This window comes from Ricinus communis, chromosome 7 (assembly GCF_019578655.1).
Source record: "Ricinus communis isolate WT05 ecotype wild-type chromosome 7, ASM1957865v1, whole genome shotgun sequence".
NCBI classification, from domain to species: domain Eukaryota; kingdom Viridiplantae; phylum Streptophyta; class Magnoliopsida; order Malpighiales; family Euphorbiaceae; genus Ricinus; species Ricinus communis.
In genome coordinates, this window is record NC_063262.1 from 19,888,893 (window position 1) to 19,910,270 (window position 21,378).

Consider the following 21,378-nt stretch of genomic DNA (forward strand, 5'->3'; position numbering starts at 1 on the left):
AATTATTCTAATGTATAATAAATATATGGTACTATATAACCTATAAAAATAATAATTTTAATAATTTATTAACATAATTAAATACTATTAAATATATATAATATTTAGTTATTAATTAATTAAATATATTATTTTTATTTATTAAAAAAATTTATAATATTAAATTATATTCTTTTTTTTATTAAGGTTTTGTCCTATTGGATTTTCTTTGGTAAGGTTTTTTTACGTTGTGGGAACTCAACTTTGATTTTGTTTTTAGTAATGATATTTAGTTTTTTTTCTACAAAAATAGAAAAATAATATAAATTGATTATCTGTAATTAAAAATAAAATAACACAGTAATACTAGCAAAATCCTACATACAAGTACTGTAGATAAAAATTACTCCTTTGTTAGGAAGAGGTTGAAATTTGGAACCTTTCTTATCCACTATAAAGGCATTTGCCTGGGTGGTACCAACCAAACGGTTAAGGTATAGCCAACTACCTATCAAAGTTGGACCAGCAGCAATATTAGATTTGTTTCAACTACCATTCTTTCTCATACCTCCCAGTCTTCTGTCTTTGTAATCCTTAAACAAGCCATCTTTCTCCTTTGTATTTTCCTTCTCCTATTAATACCCATTTATTAGTTCTCTCAGTTCACACGCAATCCATCCATATTTATTTATCTACTTTTAAATTTCTCTTTAGCTTCACCACTGAATACACCCAAAAAGAAAAAGCCTTCTCTGTCTGTTACTGCTTCTTTTTCTAGTTCTTCAGTGCTGTGTGTTTTCAGTTTTCAAGGTTTCAACACCCAATGGCCGACTTTGATCACTCCTCTAGCAATGATATTTCCGTTAATTCTACAGGTATTTATGTTTTGCTATCTGGTGTTTCTTTTTCTAATCTTCTTCTTTTCAGTCGCCTCTAATGGAGCAAATATTATCTATTCCCCTAGTGAGCATATGTAAATTGTAATGAAGCAACCCATGTGAGATTATAATGGTTTCTTGCTTTCCTTTTCGTGTACAAATTGCAGAGGACATTAGCCAAGACTCTAAGCTCGACTTCTCAGAGGATGAGGAAACCCTTATTACTAGGATGTTCAATCTTGTTGGAGAAAGGTAGGCTTTCATCAATTAATTAATTAATTAACCAACTGATACTTATCTTTGGATATATACATAAAAGTTACAGCAATTCCTTTTCTTCTCCAGGTGGTCTCTAATTGCTGGAAGAATTCCTGGAAGAACAGCCGAGGAAATTGAGAAGTACTGGACTTCCAGATATTCTACAAGCCAATGAAATGTCCAAAAATTAATCTTCCAATTGCGTTGTTTCTGTCTTTACTAAATACCAAATTAGAGCAGCAAAATTTTGGCTGGTTTAAGTTGCCAGTATTTTTCTTTGCCTGCGAACGGAAAAGTGAAGAATGAAGCTGCTGGTGTATTGGGTCTATTTTTATGCCTTCTTTTTCTTTTCTTTTTTTTTTTTCTTTTTTTTTTTTAATTTTTGTAAAATGGTGTTATTCATTTTGGTAATCCTACTGGTGACTAAGGTTTGGTAACTTGGCCTGATATGCTTAATTTGCAATCCTACACGGTGATCGAAGGGCACACTTTTGAATTTAGCGGTTTTAATACCTTTGAGAAGGTACAAACTGAGATATCAGATGTTGACGAATTATATAATATATATATATATATATATATGCTATTTTTAGGATTAGAATCATTACTTATAATTAGAAAAATAACTTATTAGTTATAATTATAAAATTACATATGAAAGCATCATTATTCCAAATTTGGCAAAACAAATTGCCCCGTCTATAGCAATGGATCTATAACATATTTGAGTCGCCTTGCCCTATCTTTCTTTCGATTTCTACAAAATTAAAAAACATTTATGTATTTCTTATTATCTTATTATATTATAGATATAAAATATTATTTCTTAAATAATGTATTGAGTACTCAATTTTAATTATTTTTAAACTATTAATAAATATATATGTATTTATATATATGTATGTATGTATGTATCTATATAAGCTTAACACAAATACATATAATATTTTTCCAACATTATAAATTATGGATTTTCAACATTAATAATCTCACACACGTACTCTAGGTACACATTTAACCATTTAGCGTTGCATGTTCATATAATATCTTAATTGAATTAAGATAATATTTAGGTCTTTCTAATTATAATTTATAATAGGACTTGATTGAAATGAAAGAAAGATGGTGGATTAATTAGAATAAAAGAATAAAAGCTAAAGGATTAATAAGTAATACGAACAATTCTTTAAAGGCCTAAAGAAATTTTTTTTAATTAAACATATCTTAACCTAGATTTAAAATAGAGGAATCTGAGAAAGATTTGTTTAATTAATCAACCTGATCAATTCTTTTTGCAAGAGGTGACTTAAAACACTATTTGGGGCATAATACTCATTTCTCAAGGCTTTAGAGGTTTAATTGATAAGTATTTTTTAAGAATTTTGATTGATTTTAGTTTAGGTTTGTAAGTTGCAATTTTGGGTTTGATTTTTCTAATTTTTCAATTTCTGTATTTTTATTATATCTTGAGCTAGAAAACTCCAACGAGTGGTTTGATTCTTTGGAAACCTCTAAGAGTCCTCTATAACTTTATAGTTTTGAGTTTTGATAATTTTGTCTCTATCTTGGTCGAATCATGTCAATTTTTTGTTGCTAAGTCTGTTAAGATAGCTTGAGCTAGTCATGTTGAAAAGTTCTTAACTTCTGCTATAAATTGAAGTGAAATCTTTATGTATATTTAGAAGGATGTATTTGATTAAGAGAATTAAAGACTGATAAAATTTAACAGCAAAGATGTATTCAATAGTAATTTTAGAAGACTTATTCAATTACAACTTTTATAAAGTGTATAAAAATAAATTAATATTTAAAAATTATTGACTTATATAGACATGGACTTTTATATACTTTTAATGACTTTTATGCATTGTTATGAATAAAGTTTTTAAGAATTCTTTTTCAGTTTTTCTCAAGATTTCAATAAAAATTTTACAACTCACATTTCTTATTTTCAATTTTTTTTGTATATCTTCTTTATTTCTCTTTTCTATATTCTCTATCTTAGAAAAAAATAAAAGAATGGATGAAACTTAAAAGCTAAAAATTATTTACTCATAAATATAAAGAAAATTAATTATAAGTTTTTAAATTAATTTTAAGAGGAGTCAGTCATAGTAAAAATGACTTTCAAATGAAGAATCTAGTGATTTTTGAAGGATTTTTTTTTTTTTTTTTGTAAATAACTTCACCATAAACTTTTAGGTTTTATTAAGAAGCTCAATTGGATAATCGTTTTTATTGGTAAGTGTGATTGTTGTTAGTTTAGGTATTTATCAAATAGATAATGAATAAAATATAACGAGTATAACATGAAGTTAACGGTTTAAATGGAGATAAATTGTGATATATGAAAATTTCTTTTTCAAACAAATAATTGTCTTGACAAAAGAATTAATGTTTATTTTATGAGATAAAAAATTTAAAAATGGATATGGATTCGACACAACAATGAAATGAATTTGTGCATGGGAGTTAGAGATAACATTATATAGAATAATTCTTAAAGTAAATGTAAAGAATAAGAAAATGGTAAAAGAAAAATAATTAATTTTATTTTTAATAATTGAATAATAAATAAATAATAGACTATAAATTAAGAAAAGTACATCAATGTCTATAAAATTCTTTTTTAAGTAAAATCTATGAAATTTATTTATAAATTCATGAACTTTGCAAATTAAAATTTATGAACACTTAAAAAGTAATTCGCTTAAAAAAATCTTATAAAGAGTATACAAAAGATGAGCCTTAAATACCTCTTGTATAAATTCTAGAAAGTTTTTCTAAGTTAATCCTAAAATCTGTCCTATATTGGTAGTTAAGATACACTTGTAAGATTGAGCTTAATCCCACTATTTGCATATCATTTGAGAGTTCTATGATTAGGAGAGCACATAGGCTTATTATATTGCTGAATTGTAAATGAAATTTATGAATTAGATACTGAAAACTACAAGAAGAGCATAGGTGCAAAATAGATATTTTGTGAAACTAGTTGTGTATTTTGATGAGAAGATATCAAACCTCTGCAAAATTGTTTTTTTTTTTTTTTATTTGAAACCTGACTATTAAACTTAGAAAAAATTGAGATTTAAGTTATTGATCTTGCCTAATTTCAGATTTAAACTTGTTAAAATATATTTAATTAGTATTACGAAATTTAAGTATAATTTTCAAAAATAAGTTGTTTTTGTTGAATTTTACATGATTTTGCAATATAACAACAAGATTATTTTAGCTTTCAACTGACCTAATTACATCAATTTACAATATTGATCAATGATCTTAGCTTTGAATTGATAAGCATAAATATTGATAGCCTTAATTTTGTTGATAAAAAATTATATACATCTCATTATTTACGGCATAACTTGATATAATCTTATTTTAATATGAGATGAGCATTCTTCCAATGTCTTTTTGTTTTCACGAAATGCTCGTATTAGTGTGTTTGAAATGTGCTGAGATAATATATGCATATATGATATATTTATAGTTCCCAGTGCATATTAAATACTTGATTGCAGGCTGGTGAAGAGAGAAAGGTCGAACTATGTTAATATATAGGACGAGTTAGCCATCAAGTGTGCCCATAATGAATTAAAAATGATGGTTGATTGATTGTGATTGTTATAAGGATGGTTAAAATCTGTGGAGCTTTTTTTTATCCTGCATTAAGTATGATAATTAATGATTTGTATTACTAATTTACTTTAATTTTAGAAAAGTTCGTAAGATGGTATGATCTTGCATGATAAAACATTTGTTGCCTCAAGAATTTAATTCATATGGTTAAATATTTTTTCAAATTGCATAGTTTTCTTCAATTAACAATTATTTTAAATTATTTTCTATTTGTATTTCTATTCACTAAGTATTTTTATATTAATTCTACTATTTTCTTATTTTTTTCAGAAAGTAAAGTTTGATAATGTGTGGTTGAGTTGAACAAGTATAATCAGATCATTGTCAGGTTCCAAGCTCATGAGCAGAATTAGTTGAATGTCTAGCTAAGAAACATAAGATGAATAAGAAATCAGAAGGAAAAGATAGCGCAAGAAAAGAATGACAGGTAGAGGAAAAAGATGAAAAGGAGAATAGAGAGTAAAAATAGAGGAATTGTATTGATTTTTATAATGCATATCCCTTTGATACAATCCATTTATTATTTAATAATAACCCAATCATTGGGATTCTAGAATTATAGCTAAAAGATAATAAAAACAGATATATTATTGTTAAGCTAAATGACAAAAGACAGTTATAGAAATTAACCAACTCAGCTACAAAATAAAAAGAATCTTTCTCTCATGGATAACAACTTTATTCCTCCTCATCATTCTTACGCCAACTTTTGGTATAGAATTTTCTTGGATCCTTCACTATGACACTACTGCAATTGTTCATTTCCACCATTCCACTATTCTGGATCATTGACAATACTTCCCTCATGGATTTTTTTCTTGTCCTCAAGGAAAAACTTAGGAAATTGGGACTGCATAAATGTTAAGTCTTACCAAGTAGCTTCCTCTTTAGACATGTTATTCCAATGAACCAAAACCTGCTGGATTTGTTGCCTCTTTTTGACTAACATTCTCTTTGCACATCAATGGGCTCTATCTTGAATTAACCTTTATTGTTGACTAAAGCCAAAGGCGGAGATGATTGAATTTTGGTGCCCACATATTTCTTCAGTAACAGGATGAACTTAAGATTCATTAGGGAGCTCCAACCTGTAAGCTACAAGGCCATATTTAGCTAGGATTTTATAGGGACCAAAGAACTTACCTACAAGTTTGATACACTTTCTGACTACAATAAAGCCTTGTATGTAGGGTTGCATCTTTAGGTATACTAGATCACCAACTTCAAATATTTGATCACTTCTTTTCCCATCTACTATGCTTCTGTCTGTTCTATGCTATCATCAATTGTTCTTTGAGCAGTTGAGTCATATGTTGCCTTTCTTGAACTAGCTGCTCCACAGATGCAACAAATGTATCTCCTTTAGATAGAATAGGAAGCTAAGAAGGAATTACCCCATATAGTGCCTACAAAGGGGTCATTTTTAGGTTGTTGTGATAGTTAATATTATACCACCACTCTTAGCTAGCTATCTACTCCAAGTGCCAGGCTCTAAAAAACACACATGTCTTAGATAATTTTCCAAAAATCTATTGACTCACTTAGTTTGGCCATTTGATTAAAGATGGTAGGTTGTGCTAAGATTGAGCTTAACCTTAGATAACTTAAATAGCTCTTGCGAAAATAGATTGATAAAGACTTTGTCTCTGTCTGAAGTAATGTCTTTAGGAAAGCCATGCAATTTAAAGATATTATTCAGGAATAACTAAGCAATCTTTGGTGCAGTGTAAGGATGAGTGACATGAATAAAGTGAGCATACTTGGTGAATCTATTCACCACTACAAGTATGGTGTCCTTACCTTCAGATTTAGGTAGTCCTTCAATAAAATCCATGGAAATGGATTCCCATGCTGTAGATGGCACTAGTAAGGGCTGTAAGAGTCCTGGATATGCCGCATTCTCATCCTTGCATTGTTAGCATCATCATTATCCCAATTCCTCTTTGATAAAGCATTTGCTACTCTATTCTCACTTCCTTTCTTATACAAGATGTTATAATCAAATCCCCAAAACTTAGTTAGCCCTTTCTTTTGGATGTAAGTAGTAATCTTCTGTTCTAAAAAGTGTTTTATACTCCTATGATCAATTTTGATCACAAGATGAGAATTTTCTAAGTAGTGCCTCCATTTTGAAATTGCAAAGAGAATGGCTAAGAACTCCTTCTCATAAATAGATAAGTCTTAGTTCCTAAAACTTAATGCCTTGCTGATGAAGGCTAAGGGCCTATTGTTTGCATCAAAATAACTCCTATTCTCTTACTACTAGCATCTGTTTCCAAAATAAAATCTTGAGAAAAATTAGATAATGCTAGTACTGGTGGACTATATAGTTTGGCAAAGGCCTCATCTGCCTCCTATCCCTACTTGAATGCATCTTTCTTTAATAATTCTATGAAAGGTCTACAAATTTACTCGTATCCCTTGACAAACTTCTTATAGTAACTAGTTAAGTTTAAAAAGCCCTTTAATTCCTTCAAATTCTTAGGTTTTGGCTAAGATTGCACAACTACAATCTTGGTTGGATCAGTACTCACCCTCTCCACAGAGATGATATGGCCTAAATACTCTACTTTATGCTGAGCAAAAGTGCACTCGAAAAACTTTATATATAATTATTGTTGCTGCAGAATTTGTAGAGTAATGTTTACATATTGCATATGATCTGCAAGAGATTTGTTGTATACTAATATATCATCAAAGAAAACAAGTGAACTTCCTTAAACAAGGCTGAAAAACCTGGTTCATTAGATATTAGAATGTGGCAAGAGCATTTGTCGGGCCAAATGGCATGACTAGAAACTCATAGTGGCCATTATGAGTCCTAGATGTTGTCTTGTAAATATCTGCTTGTCTCATCCTAATTTGATGGTAACTAGCCCTGAAATCTAGCTTAGAAAAATATTTAGGACCCTACAATTCATCTAGTAGATTTTTAATTATAGGAATTGGAAACTTATCTATAATCCACACAAAACCTCCATGTACCGTCCTTCTTTTTAACCGGTGATGCAAAGGGACTGTTACTGGGTTTGATTGAGGAAGCTTGAAGCATTTCTCTAATTTTTTTTCAATTTCAGACTTTTGGTAATAAGGGAATCTATATGGTCTAATATTTATGGGTTATGAGTTATCTATATGGAGGCAATTGTTTAGATTCTTCAAATACAAATTGGTAGAGATGGAGTAGCTGGTTTATGGGTTTAAGTATTTGTAGAGAAGTTGGCTGGATTGTGATAAGTAGTTGAGCTGAGGGAAGGTTTATCTCTATGCATTTGATTGTGAAGAGCTGAGCAATGGCCTTATGCCAACTTTTCTTCAAGAAACTTTGGAAATTTCTTGCAGTCATCAACTTCAATACTCCTATCTTAACTATTCCAAACAATTCAATTATTTTTCTCTCTTTGAAAAATGATAGCTTCATTCGATAAAAATCAAATATATGGTAGAACTATGATGTTTCATCCAATCAATACTAATTACCATATCATGACCTCCCAACCTTAACATCCTGAAATCAGATTTGAACTCATGCCCTTACATTCTCTACTTGAACTTATTACAAGTGAGCTTACTCACTATATTCTGCCTATTGGCAACTGTCACTAACAATGTCTTAGCCTAAGTCAACACACCCTTAGTATGTTTAATCATTCCTTTATCCACAAAACTATAGGTACTCCTACTATCTATTAAGATAATAATTCTTTTTCCCCCAACCTCTCCTCTAACTTTGAATATATATGTTGATTCAATGCCCTCTATTGCATGCATTGATATCTCAATACTGTTAGAATCTTTATTGCTTTCGTTATTAACTACCTCTCATTCCTCATCTTCCTCATTGATGGTTAAGGAATTGAATTGTTTAGGCTTACAAGTGTGACCAACGAAGTACTTATCTCCACATCTAAAGCACTGGCCAAGATTTCTTTTAAAGGTTGTGTTTGAACTGGTGTTTTTGGAATTTTTAAGAGTAGTGTTATTTGGTTCAGTTTTTTGTTGTTTGATTCAGGTTTTCCATCTATTTTCATGAGCATTCTTGATGAGTTGGTAGTAGGAAAGTTATTTTTGGTGTAAGTGTTAGGGAAGGAATTTATGGAAGTTGTTGTGGTTCTAGGTCAAGGTTTTTGTTTCTTGAGGAGGGCAACAATAGATTCTTGTAATCTTGCTTACTTATAAGCTTGCAAAAGAGTGGTGGGTTTAAAGATCTTAACCATTGGCCTTAATTCTTTACTTAACCTACTCATAAAACTAGAAACAATGTATATCTCATCCAACCATGGATGGCATTTGAGCATTAAAGATTTGAGTTCCTCAAATTTCTCTTAATACTCTTCCACACTCCCTTTTTATTTCATTTAATTGAACTCTTCTACTACATTTTCTAGTATTAACTCCCCAAATCTTTTACATAAATCCTCAGCAAACAGATGCCAAGTTCTTTCCCTATGCTGCATAAACCAACCTTGGAACCAATCGCTAGCTTTATCTCTAAGGTATAAGGTAGCATATCCAACTTTTAGTCTTTAGGAATTCCATAAATCTGAAATTCCTTCTAGCACTTTCTAATCCAAGTTTTAGGATGGTTGCCATCAAAATCGGATAGCTCAATCTTAGGTCTTCTATTGAAATTCCCATTGCTAAGTTCAGATTGACTAGTCTCACCCAACACAAGATTTCTAGCTAAATTAATAACAGGAATAGGTAGAACACCATTACCCATGGATCTTGATCCTCCAATATTAATGACTTTTAATTGTGTATCATTAGTAGGAGTAGGATAAGAACTTTATATAGTTAGAGCCATGGCCTTCACCATTTCTATCGATCGATTCATTTGTGACTACAAAGCCATCTGAGTGGACTATATAGCTTGTTATTCTTAAAACTATTTGTTTTCAACCTTTATTCGAGTATAGATTCCTCTCATGAACTCCTGACCCCTTAAATCCAACAACTTAAATTACTCTTCTACATTGTGTATTTGGCTTGATTCATTAACATAAGCTTTGTTCTTTTTAGCCATAATAATTTCTGCTAGAGTTGGCTCAGGAACAGAATTCTCTGATACCAAACTGTCAGGTTCCAAGCTCATGAGCATAATTAGTTGAATATCTAGTTTAGAAACATAGGAGGAATAAGAAATCAGAAGGAGAAGATAGTGTAAGAGAAGAATGACAGGTAAAGAAGAAAAGGAAAAAGAGAATAGAAATTGAAAATAGATAGAGGAATTGTACTAATTTGCGTAATGCATATCCCTTCAATACAATCCATTTGTTATTTAATAACAACTCAATCATTGGGATTCTAGAATTCTAGCTAAAAGATAATAAAAATTGCTATATTATTATTAAGCTAAATGATAAAAGACAATTATAGAAATTAACCAACTCAGCTACAAAATAAAAGAAACCTTTCTTTCATAGATAACAACTTCATTCCTCTTCATCATTCTCACGCCAACTTCTAGTATAGAATTTTCTTAGAACCTTCACTATTGACACTGCTGCAAATTGCCCATTTCCACCATTCGACTATTCTGGATCATGACAATTATATACACGCATAGACTTTTTATCAATAATTTATAATGAAATAATAATTTTTCTTTCATATTATGGTGATAGTCTACATGTAAATAAATTTTACGTTATTAATTTGATGTATGAATGTAAAAGTTGTGTATCAACTTATTTAATATCGTTTAATAAAGGTCATATATTGTTTTAGTCGGTAAATTGTAATATCATTTATACTAGATTAATTATTTTTTAAGTATGTATATATATATATATATATATATATATATATATATTGTACATATAATGCTATTAGTTAATTAAATTAAATGATTTTACACCTTTTTTATTTTAAATATCCTTCTCGAACTACGTAAAATAAAATGTGACAATTAATTTTTAGCGCATAAAAATGGATGCAACCAAATTGAACTTGCGTCGATAGTTAGATAGCTAAATTGAACCTTACAGTGTCTAAGAAGGGTGTATTTAATTAAAATTTTTAAAGACGTTGACAGAATTTAAAAGTCAGGATGTATTTAATAGTAACTTTAAAAGATTGTGTATAAGTCATGAGGTATTCAATATTGACTTGTAAAAGCTTTAAAAAAGTCTATAGAAATTAAAGGGTAATCAGTTACAACTTTTGTAAAATCTATAAAAGTAAGCTAGTATTTAAGAAGTCATTGACTTTTATAGACATGGACTTTTATATACCTTAAATAACTTTTTATACATTATTATAAATAAAAATTGTCAAGAATTCTCTCACTTTCCTTCAAGATTTCAATAAATTTTGTTTTTTTGAAAACTCATCTTTCTTCTTCTCAAATTCTCTTGCATTATCGTCTTCATTTTTCTTCACTATATTATTCATCTTAAGATATATAAGAAATTGGATGAAACTCAAAAACTAAAAAATATTTACTAATAATATATTCTTGTACTCACAAATACAAAAAAAATTAATTTAAAATTTTTAATTTAATTTTAAAAAGGATCCTCAAAAAATATGAATTTCAAATAAAGCATTTAGTGAATTATTTTGAGTAAACAAACCCACCATATATAGACTTCTAAATTTTATTTGAAAGATTATTTGAATAATTATTTATGTTGGTAAGTGTGATTGCTATCAATTTAAGTATTTAGTAAATAATTGATAAGCGTGATTGTTTGTTGGTTTAAGTATTTATCAAATAGATAATAACAAAATATAACGAGCATGACATGAATTTAATGATTTAATTAGAGACAAATTGTGATATGATAATTTTTTAAAAAATAAATTATTCTCTTGATGAAAAGATAGTATTTATATTGTGAGGTAGAAAATTTAAAAATAATGTTAATTTGACATAATAATAAAATAGAGTCTGTTACTTGTGTATGGAGTTGCAGATAACATTATATAGAATAATATTTAAAGTAAATAAAATGGTGAAAAGGAAGATAAAATAATGAAAATAAAATAATTAAATAATAGATAAACAATAATATATAAAAATCAATAAAAGTCTATCAATGTCTATAAAGATATTTTAGTAAAGTATTTAAATAAAAATTATTAAAAATTTATAAACTCCTTAAAAGTAATTATAAAAACTCTATAAAGTCTTAATTAAATATATTTTCTTAAGACTCGTTGTCTAAAAAAAAGTCAAATCGAACTATTTGAAAACTACAAGGGGTAAATTGGCTTTAAAAGATAACAAAAGCCAAATCAGGGATGAGAGAATAGTTAGAGGGCCAAATCGAAGCTTATTCCGTAAAAAGGTAATAATCCATCAAATAAAACTATTAGTAAACTTTAAAAATGGTGCCCTAATTCATTGTGCCGTTTTTCCCCCTCCGTCCTCAAAAAGAACAAGAAGCAGCCCTCTCTCTCTCTCGCTCTCCTCCTCCACGCAGCTAACAGGTAACTTGCTTTGCTTCCATCCTTTGTTTTTATTCTTCTGAAGTGCTTGTTTAATGGCCTTTCTTACTCTTTAATTGGGTTTCAGATATTGAATCAAAGTATAAAAATGGGGAAGAAAAGAAAGCATAGTGAAACAGAGGTAGCAGCACCAGAAAAGAAAGATGAAAGTGCTGCAGAAAGACCTAAGCGAACGCTCCTTGGTTGGAAAGACAAGTCTGAAGTCAAGCCAACTGAAACTCAAGGCTTTAGGAACAAAGAAAAGGTTCTAGTCACTTGTTCTCGCCGTATCAATTACAGGTTCAACAAACCCCTCTTCATTATTATTATTATTATTATTATTATTATTATTATTATTATTATTTTCTTGATTTTTTGGATTCAGTTTAACCTGAATTGTTATTTGATGGGTGCAGGTATCGGCACTTGATGTTAAATATAGTATCCCTTTTGCCTCATTGTAAGAAGGATAATAAGGTCGAGTCTAAAAGTAGTAAAGGCATGGCCCTTAATGAGTTGGTCGAGCTCAAGGGCTCTTCTTCTTGTTTATTCTTCGAGGTGATTAATTACTTTTCTTTTTGTTTCCTTGTGAAATAATTATTGCTGTTGGAGGCTGTTGTCACTTAAAACTAGTGCCATTCTTGATTCTGCTTAGTGTTTTTCTCCTATCTCTTATTGATTTTAAGATAGTAGCTTCACAACTTTTTCTTTCAAGGCTTTGTTTGGAATAAATTATGTGTAAGGATTGGATTCAATTGAATTCATGCACTTTTGACATGATTATATGTCTTTCAAATGTTCTTTTTTTTTTTTAAACTTAAGTTGAAAGAATTGATTTTAGCAACTATGAACTATCTAAACATGACAATTGAATAAATAGAATTCAAGACTTCTTCAAACACATTCTTGCTCTAAGTAGCTTCATATCTTTAAGACAAGTTCCTCTTTCCCAGTGATTATGCATCTTGAAGACTAGGAAAAGGAAATGAAAGTTTGGTTGTCTTAATATGAAGACTAATATTTTATTCTGTCGTGTATCTTGCAGTGCAGGAAACATAAAGATCTATATTTATGGATGGCCAAGTGCCCTGGTGGTCCATCTGTCAAATTTTTGGTTAATGCTGGTAATTTGATCTTTTGATTTCAAGTCTTGTATCATCATTTATTTTATTATAATACTGCAGATGAATCTGACTTGTTTAAGTTGTATGGTTCACTCCTTTTATAGTATTACGTGCTAAGGGGGCCTAACCAATGTAATTTGTTTTTGTTCATTCTAGTGCACACAATGGAAGAACTAAAGCTTACAGGAAATCATTTAAAAGGGTCACGGGCTATCTTAACTTTCTCAGCTAATTTTGATAAAGATGCCCATTGGAAACTCTTGAAGGAGATGCTAATGCAGGTTTTTAATATTGTTCAATCCTTTGCTGATATGGTGTTTATCTCCATTTTGTTTTTAGAATATTAATATGATAAAGGGAATTGATACAGCACATTTTCTAATTATTGCAATTAATAACACAGGGAGTTGATTATGAAATACTTTGAGTTGGTTGGTTCTAGCTGTAATATAATATTTCAAATGCTTGATATCTGTGTGATTTATAGCTTTGGTTACCATCAGTATGATGGATGATAAATTGTCTGGACGGGTAATTATTGTCATTGAATTCTCTCTTTTGTTATAGTACTGTCAGTGTTCTTGAGTGGAGTCTCTTAGGTCATATTCTACATCATAATAATTATTTACTTAGTGAATTCCGTACCTGATATTGCATTGCATGGAATCAAAATCACTAATGATTATCCTTTTTCAATGCTTTGAAATTTAACAACGTTTTCTAGAACAATTAAATTCTGAATTAATTGATGATAATTGATATGGCTGCTGTTCAAATATTGACATCTTCTATATGTTTCTCTTAGATATTTGGAACGCCTAAGGAGCACCGAAAATCTAAGCCTTATCATGATCATGTCTTTGTTTTCTCCATTGTCGATGATCATATTTGGTTCCGCAATTACCAGGTAATTTTAATATTGTTTAGAATTTTATAGCCTGCTTTTCCTGGTATATTTTAACCAATTATGCTAGTAATAAAGCCTTCAAAGCTTAATATATCAACCTTTTCTTCCTGGCATGCTATATAATCTACATTTAGTGTTTATCTTAATTGAAGATGATTATTATTAATGCCTTCCCATCCCTCTTCTGGAGCTCATCGAGCTGGAATTTGCTTAATGAGGTCTGAATTTTTCTGTTGGTTTGTAGGCTGAAACATGGTTCTATTTCTAAAGATTCATATTTCAGATTTATATTAATTAATTATAGTATGTTTTAAGCCGCAGAATCAGTTGTAGTATATAAATTCTATCAGCTGGTTAACCCCAACTTGTATGCGTAGTGGTATTTTACTAGAATGTTATTTTCTTGTTTACTAAAGTTTCTAAGAGAAACCATCCCAATACTTTTTAAATCATTATGTAAAAGTTAAGTTATCAATTATGATACTTAGGTGCTTAATTTATTGTGTTGGTGCAATTTTGAGGAACTTCTCAAACTAAACTTCGGATTTATAAATTTTTTAATCAAGTTGTAAATTAAACAACCTGAATTGAGATTTTATATTTTAAAAAACAGTTGTATTGGTCCTGAAATAAATGATACAAGGAATTGATAAAAATTAATTCATAGGTATTCTATTAAAACTAGTATTGCTCGCAGTGTTTTGCGTGCAAATTATTATTATAAAAGTTATAATATTATCTTATTTAATAAATTAGTATATAATATAATATTGAAATAGTAAATAATCTTACTAATAAAGTATTATTAATAATAACAATGAACACATAAGTTAATATATTAATAAAACAAAAATTGAAAGTATCATAGCTATTTTTCTGACTTCTTCCCTTCAAATTTTGCAAAAATTTCTATTAAATTATTTGAACTCCATCATGATCAATCTCTTATAGGATTAAGAATGTTTATATACATAATTATTATAGAATTTAAAAAAAATATACACAAGAACTCCATCATAAGTATAAATACTGTGAAGTAATTCATTAATCTCTTATAGAATTAAGAATCTATATGGAATTATTATAGGATTAAAAATATATACACGTGATTAATAAAATAAAATTAATAGTATCATACCTTTTTCTTTTTACTTGTCTTCAATTTTTGCGAGAATTTATAGTGAGTTATTTGAACTCCATCATAGGTATATATATACGGTGCATGCCAGCCAACAATAGATTGAAGCAAGAAAAAAATTATAAGGCCCACAATGTCTATAATTCATACAAAGCACGGATTTAGATAGAATGCTATTATAAGTCTCACAATGTCTATAATTCATACAAAGCAAGGTTTATAGATAGAATGCCATTTGCCAACATAAAAAAAAAAAAAAAATCCCAAATTCTCAAAATGATAAGAAATTTTTTTTGTATATTTATTTTTTATTGCCGACATAAAAAAGAAAGTTTACTTTAAATCTTAAATAATAAGAGTTATAGAAGTCCCATAATGCTTGTAATTCCCACAAAGGGTTTAGAATTATAGAAATCCCACAAAGCTTATAATTAGAAGTCCCACAATGTTTATAATTCCTACAAAGCAAGGGTTTTAAGTTATTTTAATTGTTTTAATTACTAATTAATTATAAGGGTACTTTAGTCAGTTCAAAAATTCCCCTCACTCTTCGTGCTTTTATATGTAATTATTCTAGATTATAGATAGATTATAGATATAGGACTTCAACTTTTACTTGAATTTAATTGAACTCGGCTTGGAACTTTTCTTTATTATTATAATCTTCTGATACTAAAAGAAAAGGATGTAAGGAGTCGTTCTAAAAAGAAACTTTTAGATCTGATTGTAAAAAATGTTGTCTCAAAAAAACTTAATTATAAATATTTTTTTACTATTAAGATTTATTATTTGGTTTCTATTATCTCAATCAGAAGTGTATACAGACTCAATTCAAAAAAGAAAACAAGAAGTATATACAGACAAAAGAATATAATGCAAATTACTTGAGATTCATGTGGAGGGGTGGGTATGCTTGGAAAACAAAAAACTGGCCAAAAAGGACTGACCTTCATAAGCCATTTGCTTTTTGTCCCTGTACTTGGAAAAAGTCAAAAATAAATTAGAGGGTATAGAAAGTAAATACACAGAGCAATTACTTTTTTGTCTTTATGATTGCCAAAGTAAAGAAGAAAACATAGGTACAAAAAAGTAAATACCCACTAAAATCACTATCATTGTTCCAAATCTTGCATGGTCATATTTATACAATGTGGCAACCAAGGTAGGAATAGTGCTTATGAATTGTATTTATAGCAGTGTATTTACTTATTTGTCTTCTTGAATTTGGTAACTATAAGGATAAAAGTTAAATGCAATTCTTATGAATGATATTCCAAGTACTTTATTTATTTCATACCATAAGTTTTTATGCCTTCTCTAAGACAAAAAAGTAAATGTCTTATTGTGGTGGAATCTATTCTGTTTTCTTTTTTTTTTAAATCGTAGAGTGGTGTCACTCAAAATACAGTTTGGTGATGTATAAAACAATTCTAGTCCTTTAAAGTGGTTGTTCATAATAGGGATGTTATCTTCATTTGGAGAACTGATACTTGTATTATTAGGAGCTTCTTTGTAGTGTGAAATCAGGAATGTTTTGCAGATTTATCCTCCCCCACCCGCAATGTTTCTCTGGGCTTTTGTGCTATCAACTGTGATTCGTGATGCTATTCTTACACCACATCCCTTGCTTGTACAAGTTCATAATAATCTTTTCTTTTCTTCCTCATTATAGATATCTGTTCCTCATAATGAATCAGATAAAGTGGTCCGAGGAGGCTTGGACAAAATGACCCTTGTTGAGGTTTGTATAGATATTTTTCCATTGTTATATATAATGGCACACGGCTGGTATATTAAAATTGGAAACTGGTTCTCTGCAGGTTGGTCCAAGATTTTGTTTGAATCCTATCAAGATATTTGGTGGAAGCTTTGGTGGCCCAACACTATATGAAAACCCATTCTACATATCTCCTAACCAGGTTAGGGTCTGACATTTTATACTGATTAGTTTTGGTTCTGGCACAATGTAACTTCTATTTTGTTAGTCAAGCTATTCTCGTGACTGCCATTACTTCTTCGAGTAGGGTAAGATTATGATTGTACAAGCTGAGCAATTTTGTTCCATTTATTGCCCTTCTATGTTCTGATTATAAAGCTTATTATCCTCACCTCCTGTAACCATAATGCCTTGTTTTAGTGCTCCCAGTTCATATTTTTTGCACTTGATGAGTGAAATGTTTGTCCTCTTGATACTTCCAGATTCGAGCATTGGAGAAAAGAAAGAAGGCTGGGAAGTTTGAGAAGAAAGTCAAAGCCAAGACAAGAAGGAAAATGCATGAGATGTCAAATCCTCTGGTGCCTGATGAGTTTGCAGACATGTGGAGGGAATGATTTCTCTTGTTTCTTTTTTTTTTTTTTTTCCTTTTACCCCTTCTCAATTTTGTTAAGTTGCATTATCACCTTGTATGACTCATCGGGGGTGTTCTTGGCGTCTCCGTAATTTTTCCCCATTTTATGGCAATTGAATTGGAAAACTTACAGCAAAGTCACCGCTCTAACTGTTGTAATACTTGAGTCTGCATTATAATGTTATGAAGTTGAAGATTGAATCTAAAATTAGTTCCAAGAAGTTGAGACTAACGTTTTCTATATGCGCACAAAACGAATGGGAACAGTGGAGAGGTTCCATTACCAGTACTGTGTTTTTATATAAACACAGATGCAGAGCAACTCCACCATAACTAACTTCATAAGGCAAAAAGGTATAAATAAGTTGTACACTTTAGGGATTTTTTTTTTCTAGTTCGGGCTTTTTAAAAAAAGTAGTCACTTTCATGTAAATTTTTGCACAATTTCTTTTCTAGGTAATTTGTAAACAAATTTGCAGTTTAGGATGATATTTGATGAGGTGGAACCAGTTTTTTTTTTTTTTAAATGACATTCATTTAAAAGGGTTCATAGGTTTTGGAAATATTTTAAAGGTTTTTTAGAATTAAATATTGGAAGTTTAGGAGTTACTCTCCAAATTTGGTTAGAGATTTTTTATTCTATAATTATAATTCTGATTACTATTGAATTTATAAATGATATATTTAATTATGTATTGTATTTATTATTGTAGTATTTTTTTAGTTTTAATATATTTAATTGAAGTTAAATTAATAAAATTTATTTATTTATAGTATTTTATTTATCTCTAATTTTTAAGATAATTGAATAAATTATAAAGCATATAATTAGATTTGATTAAGTAAATTATATTTTAAGATAGAGATGAAACGAGGGATGTGTGATATCTTTAAATTATGTCTCTATGGTTATTATCGATGAAAAACTCTTGTCTAGTGTTGGTGTATATTTCTACTTATATACCAAATCGATTAATGATTGTCATATATTTATTAATTTTTTAATTAGGCAAAAAGTAAAATTATACTTTAAATTTAATTTTTTTCAAAAGAAAATTACAAAAATAACTAAAAGACGATAATCTTAATCCATTTTATTGTATGTTTTAAATTCTTTCAAAAATACTATGAGGGTATTTGGTTCACAGGTTTGATGCAGCTGATAGCTATTTCTCTCTTAACAGTTATATTAACTATTTGGTAAAGACTTAAAAAAATAGCAACTGATAGCTGATTTGATTTTTTTATTTATTTAGATACTATTATACTTATTAAAACTTATTAATAATAACTTATTTTAAATTGATCTCATATAAATTAAATTTTATGTTTTAAATTAAATAATATAATTTTAAAATTATTTTTAATATTTAAATAATTATAATATTTAGAACTGTAGTATTTGAAATCAGAAATTTTTATTAGTAGAATTTGAATTTAAATTTAACTTTTTTTTAAATAATTTTTATAAATATTTTTAATAATAAATACAATTGAGTTAAAAAAATTAACTATAAATTTTTAATGATTATTTAACATACTAACAATAATTACTAATAAAATTCTATCAAGCAATTTAATTTATCAGTCGTCAACTACTAACTATCAACTACCGTCTATATCAGCTCAATCAAACAACCACAGTATTTAACTCTTTAAATATCATTTGTACCAGTTGCGTTATGCGTTAGTGTGATATATTTTGTGCAGGTAATTTTTACCCTTTGCTTACTATATTTGTATCATTCTATTACTTGTGCATGAGATAACTGCAAGCGGATTGGTTTTATGTACTGATTTCATTTATTGTGTCTGATATGAAAGTCTTTTGCTCGCTCGTAGTTCGTGCAACATGACGAGTCATTTGGCTTTCTTTTCCTTTCTTTCTTTTATTCTCTTATAATTAAAGTGTTAGATTGATTTTAAACTTAACAACAATCAATAATTAGCTTATATTTTAATTTTTCAATCAATTTATTCATTATTTGACAAAAAATATCAATTCAATCTATTCAAAAAATTTAAAAATAATTTTTTATTGAACTATAATGGAATTATTGATTTTAACATAATTTACTTTTATTATCTAATAAAGATAATTAAATAATACTTTTAATTAAAAATTAGAATTAAATAATATAGTTAAATTTTTAATTTATTATTGTCAAAGCTTATTTGAAATATTTTGATTAACTTATTTAATTTTTATATAATTTTTATAAATATTATAAATTATCGTAATTAAAAGTCATTGATAAAAAATGAAAAAACTTCATTAAACTAGCTTGTAGTTTAACGTATTTTCATTTTAAGATCTGATTTTTTTATTATTTTTTTACTTTAGTACTATGTGAATTTAACCATTAGCAAATAAAGGTCAAATTGTATAATACAGTTAAGAGATTCTAATGTGGCACATAATAGCTACTGTTTTTCCAACTGCCATGCCAGCACTTGTTAACGGTATTATACAATTTGAACGTTATTTACTAACGATCATATTCACAAGGTACCAAAGTGAAAAAAAATAAACCGCACATCCTAAGAAAAAATACGTTAAATCACATAATAGTTTACTAAAGATTTTTCTAAAAAAATTTATCAAAAAAATCTTAAATATTTAAAATAAAAAATAAAATCATATATCACATAAAATTTATGAGTTATATAAAATAATATAAAATAGCTCTAAGAATTTAATTTAGAATTTTCAATCAAAAATATTATCTAATATTATTTTAATAGAAAACTTACAAATAATCAAAAAATGATAAATTTAGAAAATTTTATATAATATTATTTTAGAATATTTAGCACCTCTTTCCAGCCGCCGCAAACTCTTCTTCTTCCTCCTCCCTCACCAACATCGCTTCCTTCTTCTTCTTTCTATTGCCGATGACGAGTTGGAGGAAGGGAAACTCCTCCCTCGCTGCCACCGCAAGCACAACCGTCTATCGCCCTTTTCCCACAAATCTGATGCCAGAAACGAGCTCCCCACCGTCGAAAACCTCCAAGCCAAGCTCCCCTGTCGTTTTTCCTCCGTCGGCAGCAGTTTATAGCCTTGCTGGAACTGAAACATCTCGGTCTCGGTTCGGTGGCTTCCGAAAAAAGCTTTTGCATTTTTGGACTTCACACAACTCAAGCTTCACATAGGCGCTTCCGGATTCGAAATCTGACACTGCTAGCGGTACCGGCTTTCAGACCCTAGTGTTTTCTGGACGCGCAGAATTTTGAACTTTTAGCTCGATAAAATTTATTTGTACCTTAAAAATTATCTAAAAACTTTTAGAAATTAATAACCCCATTAATTTTTAGTTATAAATAACTAATTAACTTAGTTTGCTTAATTGATAGTTTAATTATAAATATTATGAATTAATTAGTGAGATTAATTATTATTTGATTTTGTGATAATTACGGTTGTGAATAATTAATTAGATACCAAAAAAATTATTTGTGAGTTGGTTGTGGAGTAAATATTAATGACGGACCGTATGTTATTAATTGTAATATGTGGTGTATTGCGGAGTCGGAAAAATAATGCAGTTATGGGTGACCCGACTCCTGATAAATATGTATTGAATATCAAAGTGTTTTTAGGAGATTTTGGACCCGTTTTACGGAGGGTAAATATTCATATTCTTGGGAAGGTTCTACTGAATTTTCA

At 28.8% G+C, this 21,378-nt stretch overlaps 2 protein-coding genes across 2 annotated transcripts; both read left to right on the forward strand.

Annotated features, from left to right (window-relative positions):
- Positions 1-485: 485 nt before the first annotated feature.
- LOC8264277 (MYB-like transcription factor ETC1) lies at positions 486-1,552 on the forward strand. Its single transcript, XM_002529692.4, has 3 exons — positions 486-854; positions 1,025-1,109; positions 1,203-1,552. Exons 1-3 carry the CDS (start codon positions 803-805, stop codon positions 1,288-1,290), a joined length of 225 nt encoding a protein of 74 aa, XP_002529738.1. The 5' UTR covers positions 486-802; the 3' UTR covers positions 1,291-1,552.
- Positions 1,553-12,064: 10,512 nt separating this feature from the next.
- LOC8264279 (ribosome biogenesis protein BRX1 homolog 1) lies at positions 12,065-17,932 on the forward strand. The gene is made up of 9 exons (XM_002529694.4): positions 12,065-12,197; positions 12,283-12,494; positions 12,611-12,752; positions 13,240-13,318; positions 13,475-13,599; positions 14,124-14,225; positions 17,036-17,104; positions 17,184-17,282; positions 17,563-17,932. Exons 2-9 carry the CDS (start codon positions 12,304-12,306, stop codon positions 17,692-17,694), a joined length of 939 nt encoding a protein of 312 aa, XP_002529740.2. The 5' UTR covers positions 12,065-12,197; positions 12,283-12,303; the 3' UTR covers positions 17,695-17,932.
- Positions 17,933-21,378: the final 3,446 nt, after the last annotated feature.

Excerpts from the sequence above, each read along its gene's own strand:
- LOC8264277 (XM_002529692.4), top strand. The coding sequence starts at position 803 with ATGGCCGACTTTGATCACTCCTCTAGCAATGATATTTCCGTTAATTCT. Across the intron at positions 855-1,024 it reads TATTTCCGTTAATTCTACAG|AGGACATTAGCCAAGACTCT; the intron begins GTATTTATGTTT and ends TACAAATTGCAG. Across the intron at positions 1,110-1,202 it reads TTCAATCTTGTTGGAGAAAG|GTGGTCTCTAATTGCTGGAA; the intron begins GTAGGCTTTCAT and ends TTTCTTCTCCAG.
- LOC8264279 (XM_002529694.4), top strand. The coding sequence starts at position 12,304 with ATGGGGAAGAAAAGAAAGCATAGTGAAACAGAGGTAGCAGCACCAGAA. Across the intron at positions 12,495-12,610 it reads TCTCGCCGTATCAATTACAG|GTATCGGCACTTGATGTTAA; the intron begins GTTCAACAAACC and ends TGATGGGTGCAG. Across the intron at positions 12,753-13,239 it reads CTTCTTGTTTATTCTTCGAG|TGCAGGAAACATAAAGATCT; the intron begins GTGATTAATTAC and ends TGTATCTTGCAG.